This window comes from Dendrobates tinctorius, unplaced genomic scaffold (assembly GCF_039654945.1).
Source record: "Dendrobates tinctorius isolate UK_male_01 unplaced genomic scaffold, ASM3965494v1 ptg000009l, whole genome shotgun sequence".
In the NCBI taxonomy this organism is placed as follows: Eukaryota; Metazoa; Chordata; class Amphibia; order Anura; family Dendrobatidae; genus Dendrobates; species Dendrobates tinctorius.
The window spans coordinates 8398788-8413665 of record NW_027361677.1 but is presented as its reverse complement, the minus strand read 5'-3'; the positions used below and the strand labels follow the sequence as shown (position 1 = coordinate 8413665).

General features: G+C 37.8%; 1 protein-coding gene across 2 annotated transcripts in view; it reads right to left on the bottom strand.

The window, feature by feature from the left end:
• Window positions 1-14439, bottom strand: part of MAF (MAF bZIP transcription factor) — a 63186-nt gene extending 48747 nt beyond the window's left edge. Inside the window, exons 1-2 of one of the 2 annotated variants that reach the window (XM_073582627.1) lie at window positions 12897-14357; window positions 8881-10839 (exon numbers count right to left, since the gene is read on the bottom strand). In XM_073582627.1, coding sequence (XP_073438728.1) covers window positions 10833-10839; window positions 12897-13990 — 1101 coding nt within the window. In that variant the 5' untranslated portion in view covers window positions 13991-14357 and the 3' untranslated portion in view covers window positions 8881-10832. Of the gene's footprint in view, window positions 1-8880; window positions 10840-12896 lie in introns of those variants that run through there. The other variant, XM_073582621.1, reaches the window with a different exon arrangement.
• Window positions 14440-14878: the final 439 nt, after the last annotated feature.

Genomic DNA, 14878 nt, shown 5'->3' with positions numbered 1-14878 from the left:
CCTCTTTAACCTTGTAGGCCAGGCAATTCTTCCTGAGGAATAGATATGCAAACTATCTATTGTCCAAGAAGAAAAAAGCTGCCACCAATGAAAGATAGCTCCCTTATAAGTGAATGACTAAGGATACTTAGCCAAATCGGAGTCTTCTCCAAACTCTCACCATACCCTAAAAAAAGAAGCCTACACTGTAACTAGTCATTTTGAGGTTCTTGCCTCCCTCGTTTGTGCAGATCAGGGCACTAAGAAGTCTTTGATGGAAGTCTTCTGGGGGCAACAAGAGGAGCTGCTCTATGGATCTACTACCAAACATGATCTTGCCATGGAGCTGTCTTCACTGTCCACATTCCTTTCCCGCATCCTCCAGATCTAAGATCATCTCATTCTCGGCTTGATACCGTAACTTCATTATATACTGAATCAGATTACAGGCCTTTGGAGGGGGGAAGAAAAGCAAATAGGTGGCATGAAAGACTGAATAGAGACGATTACCTTCCCATCCTATCCAAACACTCTCTGGAAGATGTTATTTCCTTGCAATGTTCCTCCCGAGATTCGCTATTCCCCAACTGAAGCTAGTCAGCATCAGGCACTTAATTAACAAGTCATCATATACCTCTCTCCTCATTTCATGGTGCGCTTTTACTGCCTGCGAGGCACCAAGAACCGAAGGGTTAAACAAGGGAATATTTGGGTCTACGTCTCAACCGGATGACGTAGACTAGGTGCAAGAATTAGGCTTGCAAAGCATTTCTCGGGAAGCCACGCATCTCCTAATAAGGGCTAAATCCGGAAACCTTTCGAAGGGAACATAATAAGAGAAACGGTAGATATAATTTGCATCTTGTAGAAAAGAAATCCAAAAAAACGATTTTGGAAGACATTAAGAGCATATCCAGCTTATACTAATAGAGGGCAGGGTTAATTGAATTCCACCCCTGTCCTTAAAAACAGGTTGCAGAGGCTCCCAGAATTCAATTTGTCGAATTGTCTGACGACTTTGGGACACATGCGGTCAACATCAGATCCAAAGAAACTCAAAGAAAAATTCCAATAATCCGACATGCAACATTTCCGGATTGTTTTGGAATTCCAACCTTCCAGCAAAGTTCTGAAGACATGATTAAGTGTCAAACAAAAAAAACAGTTTTACAATTTCGAAAGCGAAAAATGGAAAACTGAATTGGGGTGAAGGGGTTAAGGGGTTATCAGCTTGCAAAAAATAAAAAATAAAAATTTTATATGACCATACTGACTATATACCACCTCAACGGCAGGCCAAGACATAAACATATCCTTGTTTTATGCGTTTACTAAAGGCTTTATACTATATGCATCAATCTATATTTCTAGATCACGTGAAGATATTTTAGAAGCTTGCCGGAATTTTACTAGTTAATGTTAATGTGAAATTAAACGATAAATATTGAATCATTAAATAAATAAAAAATAAATAAATATTTTCACGTTGTTAATAATTACAAAAAAATTCAACAATAAATAAGAAATCATTAAATTAATGAAAAATATATATATTTTCACATTATTAATTATTACATAAATAATAAATATTAAATAATTAAATTAAAAAAATGTCATGTTGTTAATACGAGAAAATTAAATATTAAAAATTAAATATATATCAAATTATTTTCAGGTTGTTATTAATTACGAGAAAATTAATGAATAAATATTAAGTAATTAAATAAATTAAAAAAAATAAATAAATATTTTCACATTTCTCCTCCATTGTTGAGTCACTTATTGCAACTCCGAAAAAAAAAAAAACAACCTCGTCCAACCATTTCACCGTGAACGGACTTTTATTTTTCTGTATAAGCGGTAAGTGATAAAATTCGAAATAATAAAATAATTTCATTAAAATATTCGCGGTAACCTTCTCCGTTTTATTATCGCGTGCCAATAAAAGTAAATTTCTTGTTAGGAGAAATAATGTGCTCCAACTAGCCAGCCCCCGTACATAAAACGTTGGCGCAATTAAATTTGACACGGATCTATAGAACGAGAAAAGTAAAAGGGTGATTGCAAATGGATGAGAAGAATAAAAAAAATACCAAAAAAATAATACAATTTCTGAAGAAGGGATCAGCGGTAAAGACGTCACTTTTCCTTCTGAAATGATGAGAGAAAGTTGTCTGCAGGTGAGTAATTATCAAGACACATATGTGCTCTTTAGTGTGTGACGGCGCGACCTCGCCAACCTGTGCGCTGCCAGCCTGACGGTGAGGACAATCCAAAGAAAGGGCACCGGATCATTAAACAGGGGGGAGACACCTTGCCGACCTGCCTGCCGAAAATCTCATCAGCTGCTACATTCTGCTTACACTAAGTTTTGGCTCGTTTTCCTGCAATGGAAAAAGAGGATATATATATATATATATTTGTATACGTGTGTGTATATCTATATTTATATATTTACAATATGTGTGTGTATTTATATACCGTGTATTATATAATATATATATATATATATATATATATATATACACACACATGTGTACACTTGGGTGTGTATCTATATATACCGTATATATATATATATATATACCCCTACATAGTCAGCAACCCTAGACTAAGAGGAAATGTGATTTACTGATTAAGCTACAGCTATGTGGTCCCAAGGCCCAATGCCAGGGTGTAGTGTTAACCCTCGTTTCCTTTTTAGATGAAAATCACGCTAATGGTATGAAGAAATACTTGAGAACGCCTAGTACGTAAATTAAAAAAGAGGCCTACATATATATGTACGATATATATATATATATATATAAATATATATATTTTTTCAATATATAAATATTTTTTAATATTTGTTCTATTTTTAGAATAAATAATACATGGAGTAAAATATATATGAACATATTTATATATAATACAACATATATATTTATATATATATATATAAAAATATATTTTTATATACATACATGTTTTATATTTAATTTTATAATGAATAATAATAAACAAAAAAATGAAAAAAATATCTGAACACAATTATATATATATATATATATGTGTGTGTGTGTATATATATATATTTATACATATAAATATTTTTTATATTTTTTTATTTCATATCTATATATATATATCTAATATATAAAGCTCAAGTGTGTGTATGTATGTACAGTATGTGTGTATGTGTGTGTGTGTCCGGGATAGGCATCCGCACCGTCGCAGCTACAGCCACAAAATTTGGCACAGTCACACGTCTGGACCCTGAGAGCGTCCTAAGCTATGTTGTGAGGTGAAATTTTAACCCCGCGCGTTCCAATTCACCAAACAATTTTGCCCCTATCTACATAATGGGGAAAAAGTGTGTGTGTGTGTATCAAGCCCCGCCCTTAATTATGATGTCATAACGGTTGACTATGGGATGGAGGATGTGTGATGGGTATATGAGCCCTGGACTATGGGATGGAGGATATGTATGACGGGTATATGGGCACGGGACTATGGGATGGAGGATGTGTGATGGGTATATGGGCACTAGACTATGGGATGGAGGATATGTATGACGGGTATATGGGCATGGGACTATGGGATAGAGGATATGTATGATGGGTATATGGGCACTGGACTATGGGATGGAGGATATGTATGACCGGTATATGGGCACGGGACTATGGGATGGAGGATATGTATGATGGGTATATGGGCACGGGACTATGGGATGGAGGATATGTATGATGGGTATATGGGCATGGGACTATGGGATGGAGAATATGTATGATGGGTATGTGGGCATGGGACTATGGGATGGAGGATGTGTGATGGTATATGGGCACTCGACTATGGGATGGAGGATATGTATGATGGGTATATGGGCACGGGCCTATGGGATGGTGGATAAGTATGATGGGTATATGGGCACGGGACTGTGGGATGGAGGATAATTATAATTTGTTATAACTAACCACAGTTACTATGCCCGGGCAGCGCCAGGCTCTTCAGCTAGTATATACATATATATATATATATATATACACTTAAGATGAGATGACAACATATACAAAAATATTTATATATTTATGTATATATATATATATATATATATATATATATATATGTATGCTAGCTCTGGGACTTTGGATAAACAGTGAGGCCCACCTGTAAAATATAATGCTAGCATATTGTATACAGTACTGTGAAATATATGATTATACCTGTTTTCACCAATGGAAACCATAAAGTAGGTCATATCATCATCACGCTTCACGCTACATGCCCCCTTTTTAAAAAAATAATTGCAATCTTATATTAGTTTTTAGCATTAACTGTACAATACCATCCAGATCAAACATGGCAGACGTCTTCCCTCTCTCTAGAGAAATCGGTGTAATCCATTATATTAGAACTTGTGCTATGGACACTTGATACACACATTGGAGAAAGCGGAGGGGATCATTTTTTTAAAAACTTTTTTGAACTTTTAATGTAAGTTTTTGGACTTTGGCTGTAGGAAGTTTTGGCGCGTACTAGGCCAAGACAATGACATGACCCCAATCTCCTGGTTCCTACCATGGGGTTTCTTGGGTGACATATATTGAAAAGAACATAAATGTGTAAAAAAATTATAATAAATAATACAAGAAAAAGGAAATCTACCCACTGGCTGGCATAAAAGTCATGACTTAGCCTTGAGTTCGAGAATACACTGTATAATGACTTTACCCAAGAAATGGGAGATGGACAGTCTACTACTTTTTTTCTATTGTAGAGTTAAAAATAAGATAAATATAACATAAAAAGATAATAAATAATAATATTACAAATAATAGTCATTACATATATATATATATATATATATATATATATATATTATTTTTATTTTTTGATTATTATTTTTTTTATGATGTAGTGGATAATTCACCTGAGTGCAGGTATTCCGATTATCCTCCGCTATGATCCACCACCAGCTCTTATTTCCATGCAACAAGAGCACTTGTTGTAAATCACGCTTCTCTAGGTCGACCATACAGCGTTAGTTATGTAAATGAGAACTCCTCACCAGAGGAGGGGGGAGGTCGACGTATGTATTTGCTTATCAATTTTTGTAATGAATTTATAAGAGTAATCATGTACAATATATATATATATATCAGATAGAGGATTGAGGGTGAGCATTGAATGAAGCATTGAGCAACCTGACTGTCGGCAGCTACATATTTCTTTGCACATTGCATGTCATCTGATTAATATTTATCTCTGGGTCGAACAGAAGCTTCCCTGTATAAAATAGATATTGGATTAATTTATGGCTACTATACACAGGTGTCTATGTAAAATAATAAATTAAATAATTAATTATTTCATTTCTCTAAGTTATGATGTATTTTATTTCTTGGCTTTTTTTGTGTTAAAAATGTGATAAAAAATATACGTGGATATATATATATATATATTAGATTTCTTCAAAAAATAAAAAAATAAACAAAAAAATAAAAATATATGTACATATAAATATATTTTTTATTTTTTATCCGACTATTTATCACAAAAAAGGAAAAACTCGGTATATATTTTTTATTACATTTCTTATCACCAAAAAGTAAAAAAAATCTAAAAAAATATATAAATATATACCCTGTGTATATTTTAACTAGATTTTTTAACACAAAAAATAATTTAAAAAGTAATAAAATCTCATTTAAAAATATATATATATTTTATTCTTTATTAGATTTTTTATAGCAAAAAAGTAAAAAAAAAATAATTTAAAAATAATATATACATATTTGGTTTCTTACGCTAAATAAATAAAAAATATATATATTTATTTAATATATATAAAAAAATAAAGTATTTTAACAATTTTTTTTTATGAATATAAAATTGCAAAAAATTTAAAAAAAAAGTGTTGTTTTTTTCCACTCTCCAGTTTCTTAAAAAGTTGCCCGGCAGCTGCACAGAAATATGTCTTATTTGCACAAAATAAATAAGAAATGTTATTTCTGTGGCATAAACTTGGATGCTCTCCAGGCTTTTTCTCTGCAGGTGTTTGCTTCATAGGAGTTAAAATTAAAAACTTTAAAGCTATGGTATTTTCTGTAAAAAAAAAAAAAAAAAGTAAAAAAAATAAAAGGATTTCCTTTCCAATTACGCTTGACTTAGAGGATATCAATCTGTGGCATTTACAAAAGATAATTCTAATGTACCCTATACATAATTTACTAACCCAGTACAGGAAACAAGGGGGGGAGAATTATCTGATACTCCATTTGCGTTCAAGGATATCATTGCTCGAATATTATGAATGATTTGACATCAAAGGATAAAACGCTACAGACGAAATATTGTGGTAAGTAACAGATGTCTTTGCGGAATATTTTCAAAAGGCGTTCTCATGTTGATGTTAAACCTATTATGTGTCGAATACGCGAGCGAATATTAAACCATGTTGTTACACCTGCTTGGTATCTCCTGTCTATGAAAGAGAAAAAAAACTGCACTTCGGAGCTGAAATCGTAAGGGTAAAGTCTCAAGAGGCATAAAGTCACAATAGGCTTAAAGTCTCAAGAGGGAAAAAAAGTCACAAGAGGCAAAAAAAAGTCACATGAAGCATAAAGTCACAAGAGGCATAAAGTGACAAGAGGCAAAAAGACACAAGAGGCAAAAAAAAGGCACATGAGGCATAAAGACACAACAGGCATAAAGTCACAAGAGGCAAAAAAAGTCACAAGAGGCAAAAAAAGTCACAAGAGGCAAAAAAAAGTCACAAGAGGCAAAAAAAGTCACAAGAGGCATAAAGTGACAAGAGGCAAAAAAAGTCACAAGAGGTATAAAGTGACAAGAGGCATAAAGTGACAAGAGGCATAAAGTGACAAGACGCATAAAGTCACAAGAGGCATAAAGTAACAAGAGGCATAAAGTAACAAGAGGCAGATCCGGTGATGAAACTTCTGAAACAGCTCCATTCATCAGTATGGGGATGCTTGCCAAAAAAAATAAAATCCCTGTGCATGCAGTCCTATGCAAAAATGATTTTCTGCTTCTTGCGAATATATATGAAGACGAGGGCCCCTATGGAGACACTGGCGCACAGGAAACAGTTAATTGACTGAATCTCCTTCCCTATATTATTCTATGGACCTTAGGACAAGGTGACAATTTGGAAATGGGTAAATACATTCCTATATAATCATATCGATCCCATTTCTTTAAATGACAATCCCGGCACTTGAATTAAACAGCGTGCGTCGGTACGGATCGTGGAGGACACCGAGTATCTTCCGTTTTGTCATTGAAGACGCGGTGTCCTCTGCTGGGACGACTGGACAGAATCCATTCATCTATGGAGATATAGCAGAGACGAGTTGGCGGGCAGTGAATGCTCACTGCAGATTCTGCATCCTCGGCTCTGCTACATCAACGTATAACCAGGGCTTGTTTTGGTTTTTTTTTTTAAGCACAATAGATACTTGGATTCCCCTACAGGCCTGGATATATTCCCCAGGGCTGATTCTTCGTTAATAAAAGAAGACTTTATAAGATTTGACGGGAAACCGCCACCCTCCCGCCCCACCCCAAAATCAATGGCGGCCCTAGAAATACCCGTGTGTGCGTTTTAAAGGGTTAAATGCAAGAACAGGCATTTTTTTTTTACAATTCTAAGGACTTTAAGATAAGTGATTACAAACCCATCCTAGCCGGTGAGATGATGGGGGAAGCGGGCAAATTACCGAATATTTGGTGAATGGATCCATTCCAGGCCATACAGGGGTTAACGATGCCGCATTAAATCCCCCTTCTATGTGCGCCAAGAAAAATGTGGATTATGAGAATTTTTTTTACAACCCGGGAGCAGATGAAGCGACACTACGATATTTAACCCTTGCTGCCCCAATTTAATATATACATATAATTTTATATTTTATGTATCCCATCTAGTACTTCGGCCTGTGACTGTAGATGCTTCGATTAAAGATTTACTATGATATGAGGTCAAATTAACTAGTTATATGGATTAGCAATCATTATCCAAACAACGGCCTACTACAAAGGGTCAAGTGTCAAAGGTCATCGGCTCCGGGGTCAAATCTGGGACCAATGGCCACTGCTGTGGTTTACAGATCCTCAAGGATGATCTAATGCAGTAGAGCCAATATCTACACACAGCAAATATGGAGGCCAAACCATTCTTCAGGAAGCTCGGAGACGTCAGTAGATTGATAGGTGATCATGACACTAATTACTATTGCAATTAAGAGGCTGTCACTGGATATTCTATCTACTGGCAAAAAAAAGAAAAAATCGTCACTTACCCTACAGATGCACACACATGGCTGATTAACGGATTTTATATTTATTTTTTTATGGAAAAAATACATTTAATTAAAAAAAAAATAAATAAATGGTATCGTACGTCGAGCACCAAGGTAAAGTCAGGAGAATGGGTAAAAAATGACAAGACTGGTGCAAAGTGTTAACTAGGAGCAAATGAGACCAAGAGAAAAAGGATATAGAATAAAGAAAAAAATAAAATGTAAACGCCCAAATGACAACATAAAAAGAAAGACAAATAAAATGGAAATTTCCAAATCAAAGTATAAAAAAATAAATAAAAAACAAACAAAATGTAACTTCCAAATCAACATATAAAAAAAAATACAAAATAAAGAAATAAAATGTAACTTCCAAATCAACATATAAAAAAAATACAAAATAAAGAAATAAAATGTAACTTACAAATCAACATATAAAAAAAATAAACAAATAAAATGTAACCTCCAAATCAACATATAAAAAAATAAATAAACAAACAAAATGTGTCTTCCAAACCAAAATATATTGCATCCTACCTAGGACACTTGATATATTTTTGTCTCCACCTCCTGCAGAAAAACACACGACCAAGCCAAGTACAGAATCAAAAACTGCAGTTTATTATTGTAGATTATTTTCGTTTTTTTTTTTTGTTTTTTTTTTGTCTTTTGATATGACCATAGAAGTGAAATGACAAGAGCACAAAATACAACACAGGTCGTTAGTAACTCAAAATAGAAAACAAAATTTTGCACAGCAAAATATAGATAGGAAACAAAAAAAAAAATAAAAACAACATATTTAAAAATCTATTATGGTAATAACTATATGTAAAAGACATAGGTATCAGTCCCTGATAATAATAATATTTTTCTTTTTATTTCCTGGTTATTGACTTTTAAGACTTGAGAAATGTTGTGAAACTACAGAAAATCCAGTTCTGCACCACAATAGTATACTGTAAATTAAAAAAAACAAAAAAAACTGCATTGTTTCATAGCTGTGCAGTAATGCCGTTTTTTTTCTTCTCGTTTCTAACTGCATACATTATGTATTAGCATTTTTTTTATTTTTATTTTTTTGCATGTGTCTTATATGCTTGCAGGTTACATCTTAGTGCAATTCAGTCCCAAATACTTCGATTCTGAGAAAATAATAATAAAAATAAAATAAAATAAAAAAAAAATCGACTTTTTAATGGAAATAAAACGCTCCCCTAAAACACTTAATGGGTGCTGCTTAACCCTTTCAGCGCCTTCGGTTTTCCAATACAGTCAGCGGTAAAGCTATGGGTTTAAGTTGCAAGTTTAAAAAAATAAAATTAAAAAAAAAAAATATAAAATAATAATAAAATAATCCTACAGCGGTTTCTAACCCTAGAACATCACAAGAACAGACAACTACTTAGTGCATCAATCATCCCCAAAAATGTTCCATCCCAATGAATCTAGGACATTGCAGAAAGTGTTGGATACATTGTAACTGGGCAATAGACATAGATATTAAAAAAAAAAAAAAAAAAAAAAAAAGGAACAAAACCCCATAGCATTCAACATCTGATAGAAACCAAATGCAAAAAAAAAGGGTGCATTTTTTCATTTTTTCCCCTCCCCCGCTTAAAAAATATAATCGAATTATCAGCTCACAGCATTTAGTCCCAAGACTAGTTACGGAGACATTTCTTTTTTTTTTTACAATTTTTTTTTTTACACATTTACATAATGAAATTCCATTCTGTCAACCCTTGGAAGGAAAAAAAAAAAGCAATCAGTGCATCGAAATAATAATAATATTAATAATAATAAAATAATAAAAATTGACGTTTTTTTGCATTTTTTTTTTTTTTTCCCAAAAGCAGTTTCTGTTTCTTTTTTTTTTTTTTTCTTTTCTTACAGCGGATGCAAACTTTATTAAAAGGGGGGGGAAACGGAGAGGTTGCACTTTTTTTTTTTGCCGGCAGCTCAAAAAAAGTGATGACGGAACATTAAAAAAAAAATAAAAAAAAAAAAAAATGAAAGTCATGCCATATTTTCCAGAAGTCCGTTTTTATTTTTCCAAGCAAAAATTAAAAAAAAAAAAAAAAAATAATAATAATAATTATACCGTACATGTCCAGCATGCAAGGCCTTCTTATTAATATAATGTCTCTTTTTTTTTTATCCATAAAGTCTTATAACAATTACAGTTCTTTGTTGCCAAGACACAACAGCAAGCGTAATGCATGAGATGAGTATGGGATTTTTTTTTTTTTTTAATGGCGGACCAGTCTCATTCATTTTGGGCCATAAAGTCATATGAAGTTTGATGCAGGCTTCATTTTGGCAGGTTGCTTTATATCATCATCATCATCATCATCATCATCGCCATCTCCTCTTATATATATTTTTGTTTGTCTGTAAAAACGGATGAATTCAGCGAGATAGTTCTAAAAATTCACATTTTTTTGTGTTTTTTTTTGTTTTTTGTTTATTGCAAGCTCATATGAAGAACTCGGGATGGCAACAATTCTCTGTTTTTCGCTCTGGCTTTGACACCGCAAGCCCATAAACTCATGACCTTAAAAACAAAACAAATAGGAAGCGTAAAGTGGATGATAAATTTCAAAGTGCAGTCTTCATATGAGTGCATAGTGCTTTTTTTTTTTTTCGTTTCATGGGTGCAAGGCAAGCATGGGCGAACAAAGTGATCGGAGAAGTTCATGCATGGTCCATATCTCCCATATTATGTCAAAATTCCTCCAGACGACCCCCCCACAATCTTCTACGGCACCTACACAAACCATATAACCATAAAGTAGCAATATAATATTGGCCACTACTAGTAGAAAAGACTGTAGTGCCGCACATCGAAAAGCTTCAGTTTAAAGTCAAGTTCTTCCAAGGTTCCTCCACTATGAATACCAAGGTGTAGGCCATTTTTTTGGCACTTTTTTTTTTCTCGCATGGGAGTGATGGAATATAACTTCTCCGTATCACTTTGCGCACCAAGGAGCAAAGTAATATAAAATGTAATAGCATAGGGTGCAGAATACAAATGCATGGGAAAACTCTTCGACATGCTTAATGACATAAAATGCATCACACACACAATGTCAACCCAAGACTATGAGGGATGGAAAATGAAAACCATGGGTAAAGGGATTCTCTAACTTTCCTACAAAAGGAAGGGGTTGTTTTAGGAAATCTAACCAGTAAAGTTGGACATACATGGGATGGGTCATAGTGATCAAGTACAAATGGTTTGAAGGACCATCTGAAGTCTTGGACGTCCTTGGAGATGTCTTCCCACCATCACGCTCAATCAGTCTCATCTTTTGAGACAAATCCTAATAAATAAGTGGGTCTATTGTGGGCAGAACAGATTATTTAGATACATGAATGGTAAGGATATCCAATTTTTTAGAAAGCCCAATGTATGGCCAAGCTTATAAGTAAGTGCCCTCAACCAGTCCACCAAAGACAGGAGGATGGAACGTATCTATTTGATTACACATTTTATAGGCTACCATACGGCATAAAATAAAGTAAAAAGTTGGTAAGACTTATCAAAGGGCCCTCACCCCGCTCACATGGCAAGGATGAGGGCATAGAAAGTTGCGAAAAGTAGAGAGAAAAGGGAAAATGTGGAAACTTGGAACAAGCTAGTGATGTGATTGGTGTGGCAAGTCCTATCAAGAACACTGATCTGGTGTGAATGAGGTGGTATAAGATCCTTCTTAAAAAGAGACATGCCTACTGGAAGTAGGTTGTGTTACTTCTGCCTTGGTCCCCATGTCATATAAAGACCCTTGTCTCCAAAGAACGTGACCTGTCATCCTAAACAAAGTCCCATGCTTAATGGGTTTGCTGGAATGTCTATAATTGAGTGGCATGTTTCTCCTAGGTCCACAGACAGTTGGGTACCCAAAGTTTAGTGTGAGAAAGGTCACATATCCTAACTAGTAAAGCCTCAGGTAAAACCCCATCTCTCCAAAGAAGGTGACCTGTCCTCCTAATAACTTTCCATGCTTAATGGATTTGCTGGAATGTCTATAGTTGGGTGGCATGTTTCTCTATCGAGACCAAAATGATAGTGTGAGAAGGTTGGCATGATCTAACTAGTAAAGCCTCAGGTAAGTCCCCTTTTACTCAAATAAGGTGACCTGTCCTACTACAAACTTCCCATACTCGATGGGTTTGATGGAATGTCTATAATTGAGTGACATATTTATACTAGGTCCATAAGTCAGTTGGGTGGCATGTTCTCTACCAAGAACAAAAGTCTAGTGTGAAAAGGGTGGCATGTCCTAACTAGTAAATCCTTAGGTAAGTCCTAACAGGCTCAAGTGGAGTGGCGAATCCTGGCCACCAAGACACCAAAACAAGGTTTGAGTTAGATGACAACTACTTCTATATTCTAGGTCAAAGGCTAATGGGGAACTCCAAGCTCAGGTATGTCTGGAAGCATTCCCCTGGAATAACATGGGTTAAGTGGCATGCCCCTTAACAAAGGCTACAATTAGTTGGGTAGCATTTTCTGTGAAGGTGGGATAGCATGTCTCCTAAACTAGAGTAGTTGGGTGGTACAAGTTTGGAGCAGGAAAGAAAAAGTGAATGTCAGGAGGTGACACTTACATGAAATACTCCGGAGAGGAAGGGTTGTCACTGTTGGTGGATCCGTTTTCTCTGAAGCCACTTCCCAGAAGCTTCTCATACTTCTCCTTGTAGGCGTCCCTCTCCCGGAGAAGCCTGGAGATCTCCTGCTTGAGGTGCTCCACCTGCTGCAGCAGCTGGTTCTTCTCGGACTCCAGGACGTGCCTCTGCTGCACCCTCTTGAACCTGCAGGACTGTGCATACCCTCTGTTCTTCAGGGTCCTCCTCTTCTGCTTCAGCCGGATCACCTCCTCCTTGCTCACCCCCCTCAGCTGTCGGTTCAGCTCCCTCACCGACATGGTGACCAGCTGCTCATCCGAGAAGCGATCGTCAAAGTGCAGGTGGTGGTGGTGGTGATGGTGGTGGTGGGGTGGTTGGTGCAGACCCCCGACCACTGATGATGAAGAAGAGGCTGGGGAGCTGCTGCTTCCTCCACCGCCACCTCCTCCTGCAGGCTGCACCCCGGGTGCTCCTCCAGGATGGTGGTGGTGGTGATGGTGGTGGTGGCCACCCCCTGCTGCAGCAGCTGCTATGACTGCAGAGACCACCGCAGCTGCAGAGCCCATGTCTTCCCCGGGCATCCCAGCAGAGGATCCGTACTGCTGCCCCCTGGCAAAGCCATCGTAGCCCTGGAGCTGCTGCTGTTGGTGCTGCTGCTGTTGGTGCTGCTGCTGCTGGTGCTGCTGCTGCTGGTGCTGCTGCTGTGTAGTACCGCTGCTGCTGATCAGCGCTTCTACAGCGTCCTCGGGGCTGAAGCCCAAAGCCTCCGGGTTGATCTGCTGGGGATAGCCGGTCATCCAGTAATAGTCTTCCAGGTGGCTCTTCTGATCACTCCCAGAGCTGGGGCTGGGGGCTGAGAAGCTAGGGGAAGGGGGCACCGAGCTGCAGGGCGTGCTCATCGGGGTGGAAGACAGCGATCCCCCGGCGATCAGGCGTCCGCACTGGCTGATGATGCGATCGGTCTCCACCGGTTCCTTTTTCACTTCAAACTTCATCAGATCGAAGTCATTAACATATTCCATGGCCAGGGGACTGGTGGGCAGGTCGGACGAGCTCATTGCCAGCTCAGATGCCATCCTCCTGCCGCTGCCGGGCACAGTCCTCCACAGGGGCTGCAGAGGGGACGCCAGGCTGCTCGGCTGGCTGCTAGGGACAGGCGCCGCTGGGTGAGCCAGCTTGGTAGCGTTGCCCCCAGAACGTCGCTCAGAAGCCTGCGCCGATCAGTAGGGCCCCCCGGCGCTAATCCCGGTGCACATCCCCGGGCAGTCCACAAGTTTGGGGGTTTTTTTTTTCTTAAAGGGGGTTCTCTTTAACAAATCATCTTCAGAAGTTTTTTTGATTTTTGGTAAAAGAAGTCCCAGAAATAGAAGACCGGAGCCGGAGAGGGGAGAACGCTGTCAGGAAGACCGGGGATTTTCAAGGATCATTCACTTTAAAAGCTAGGCTGCGTTTTATAGCCGCTCTGACGTCACCGGCCCAATGGCGAACGCTCGGGAGACGGCGGGCCAATGGGAGCGCGGATCCCCGGGCCTCATTAGCATAATAGTATAGAAACTTTAAAAGAAGGAGAAGGAGGGAGGGGGGAGCTGTCAATCACCGGCGATCAGCTGACTGTCAGCTGGGGCGGCCGGGCTTAACTCCTTGCGGGGCGGTGAGCTTGTTTTTTTTTTTTCTCTTCTGCTCCTCGTGTAAACAAGGCTTCGGTTTGGGAGGATGTGATACAGACCGGAGTGAGGGCTGCAGCAGCGAAAGGGTTAACGGCCCGGAGCAGCTGGGCGGTTAACGCTTCTGCTCCCGGCTGCGGTGCAGAGAAGACTGCGAGGATGGAAGTAGAGGAAGGAGGAGCAGCACTCCCATCATCCCAGGCAGGAGTCAGTGCTGCCAGAGGAGGAGGAGGAGGAGGAGCACTCCCATCATCCCAGGCAGGAGTCAGTGCTGCCAGAGGAGGAGGAGCAGCACTCCCA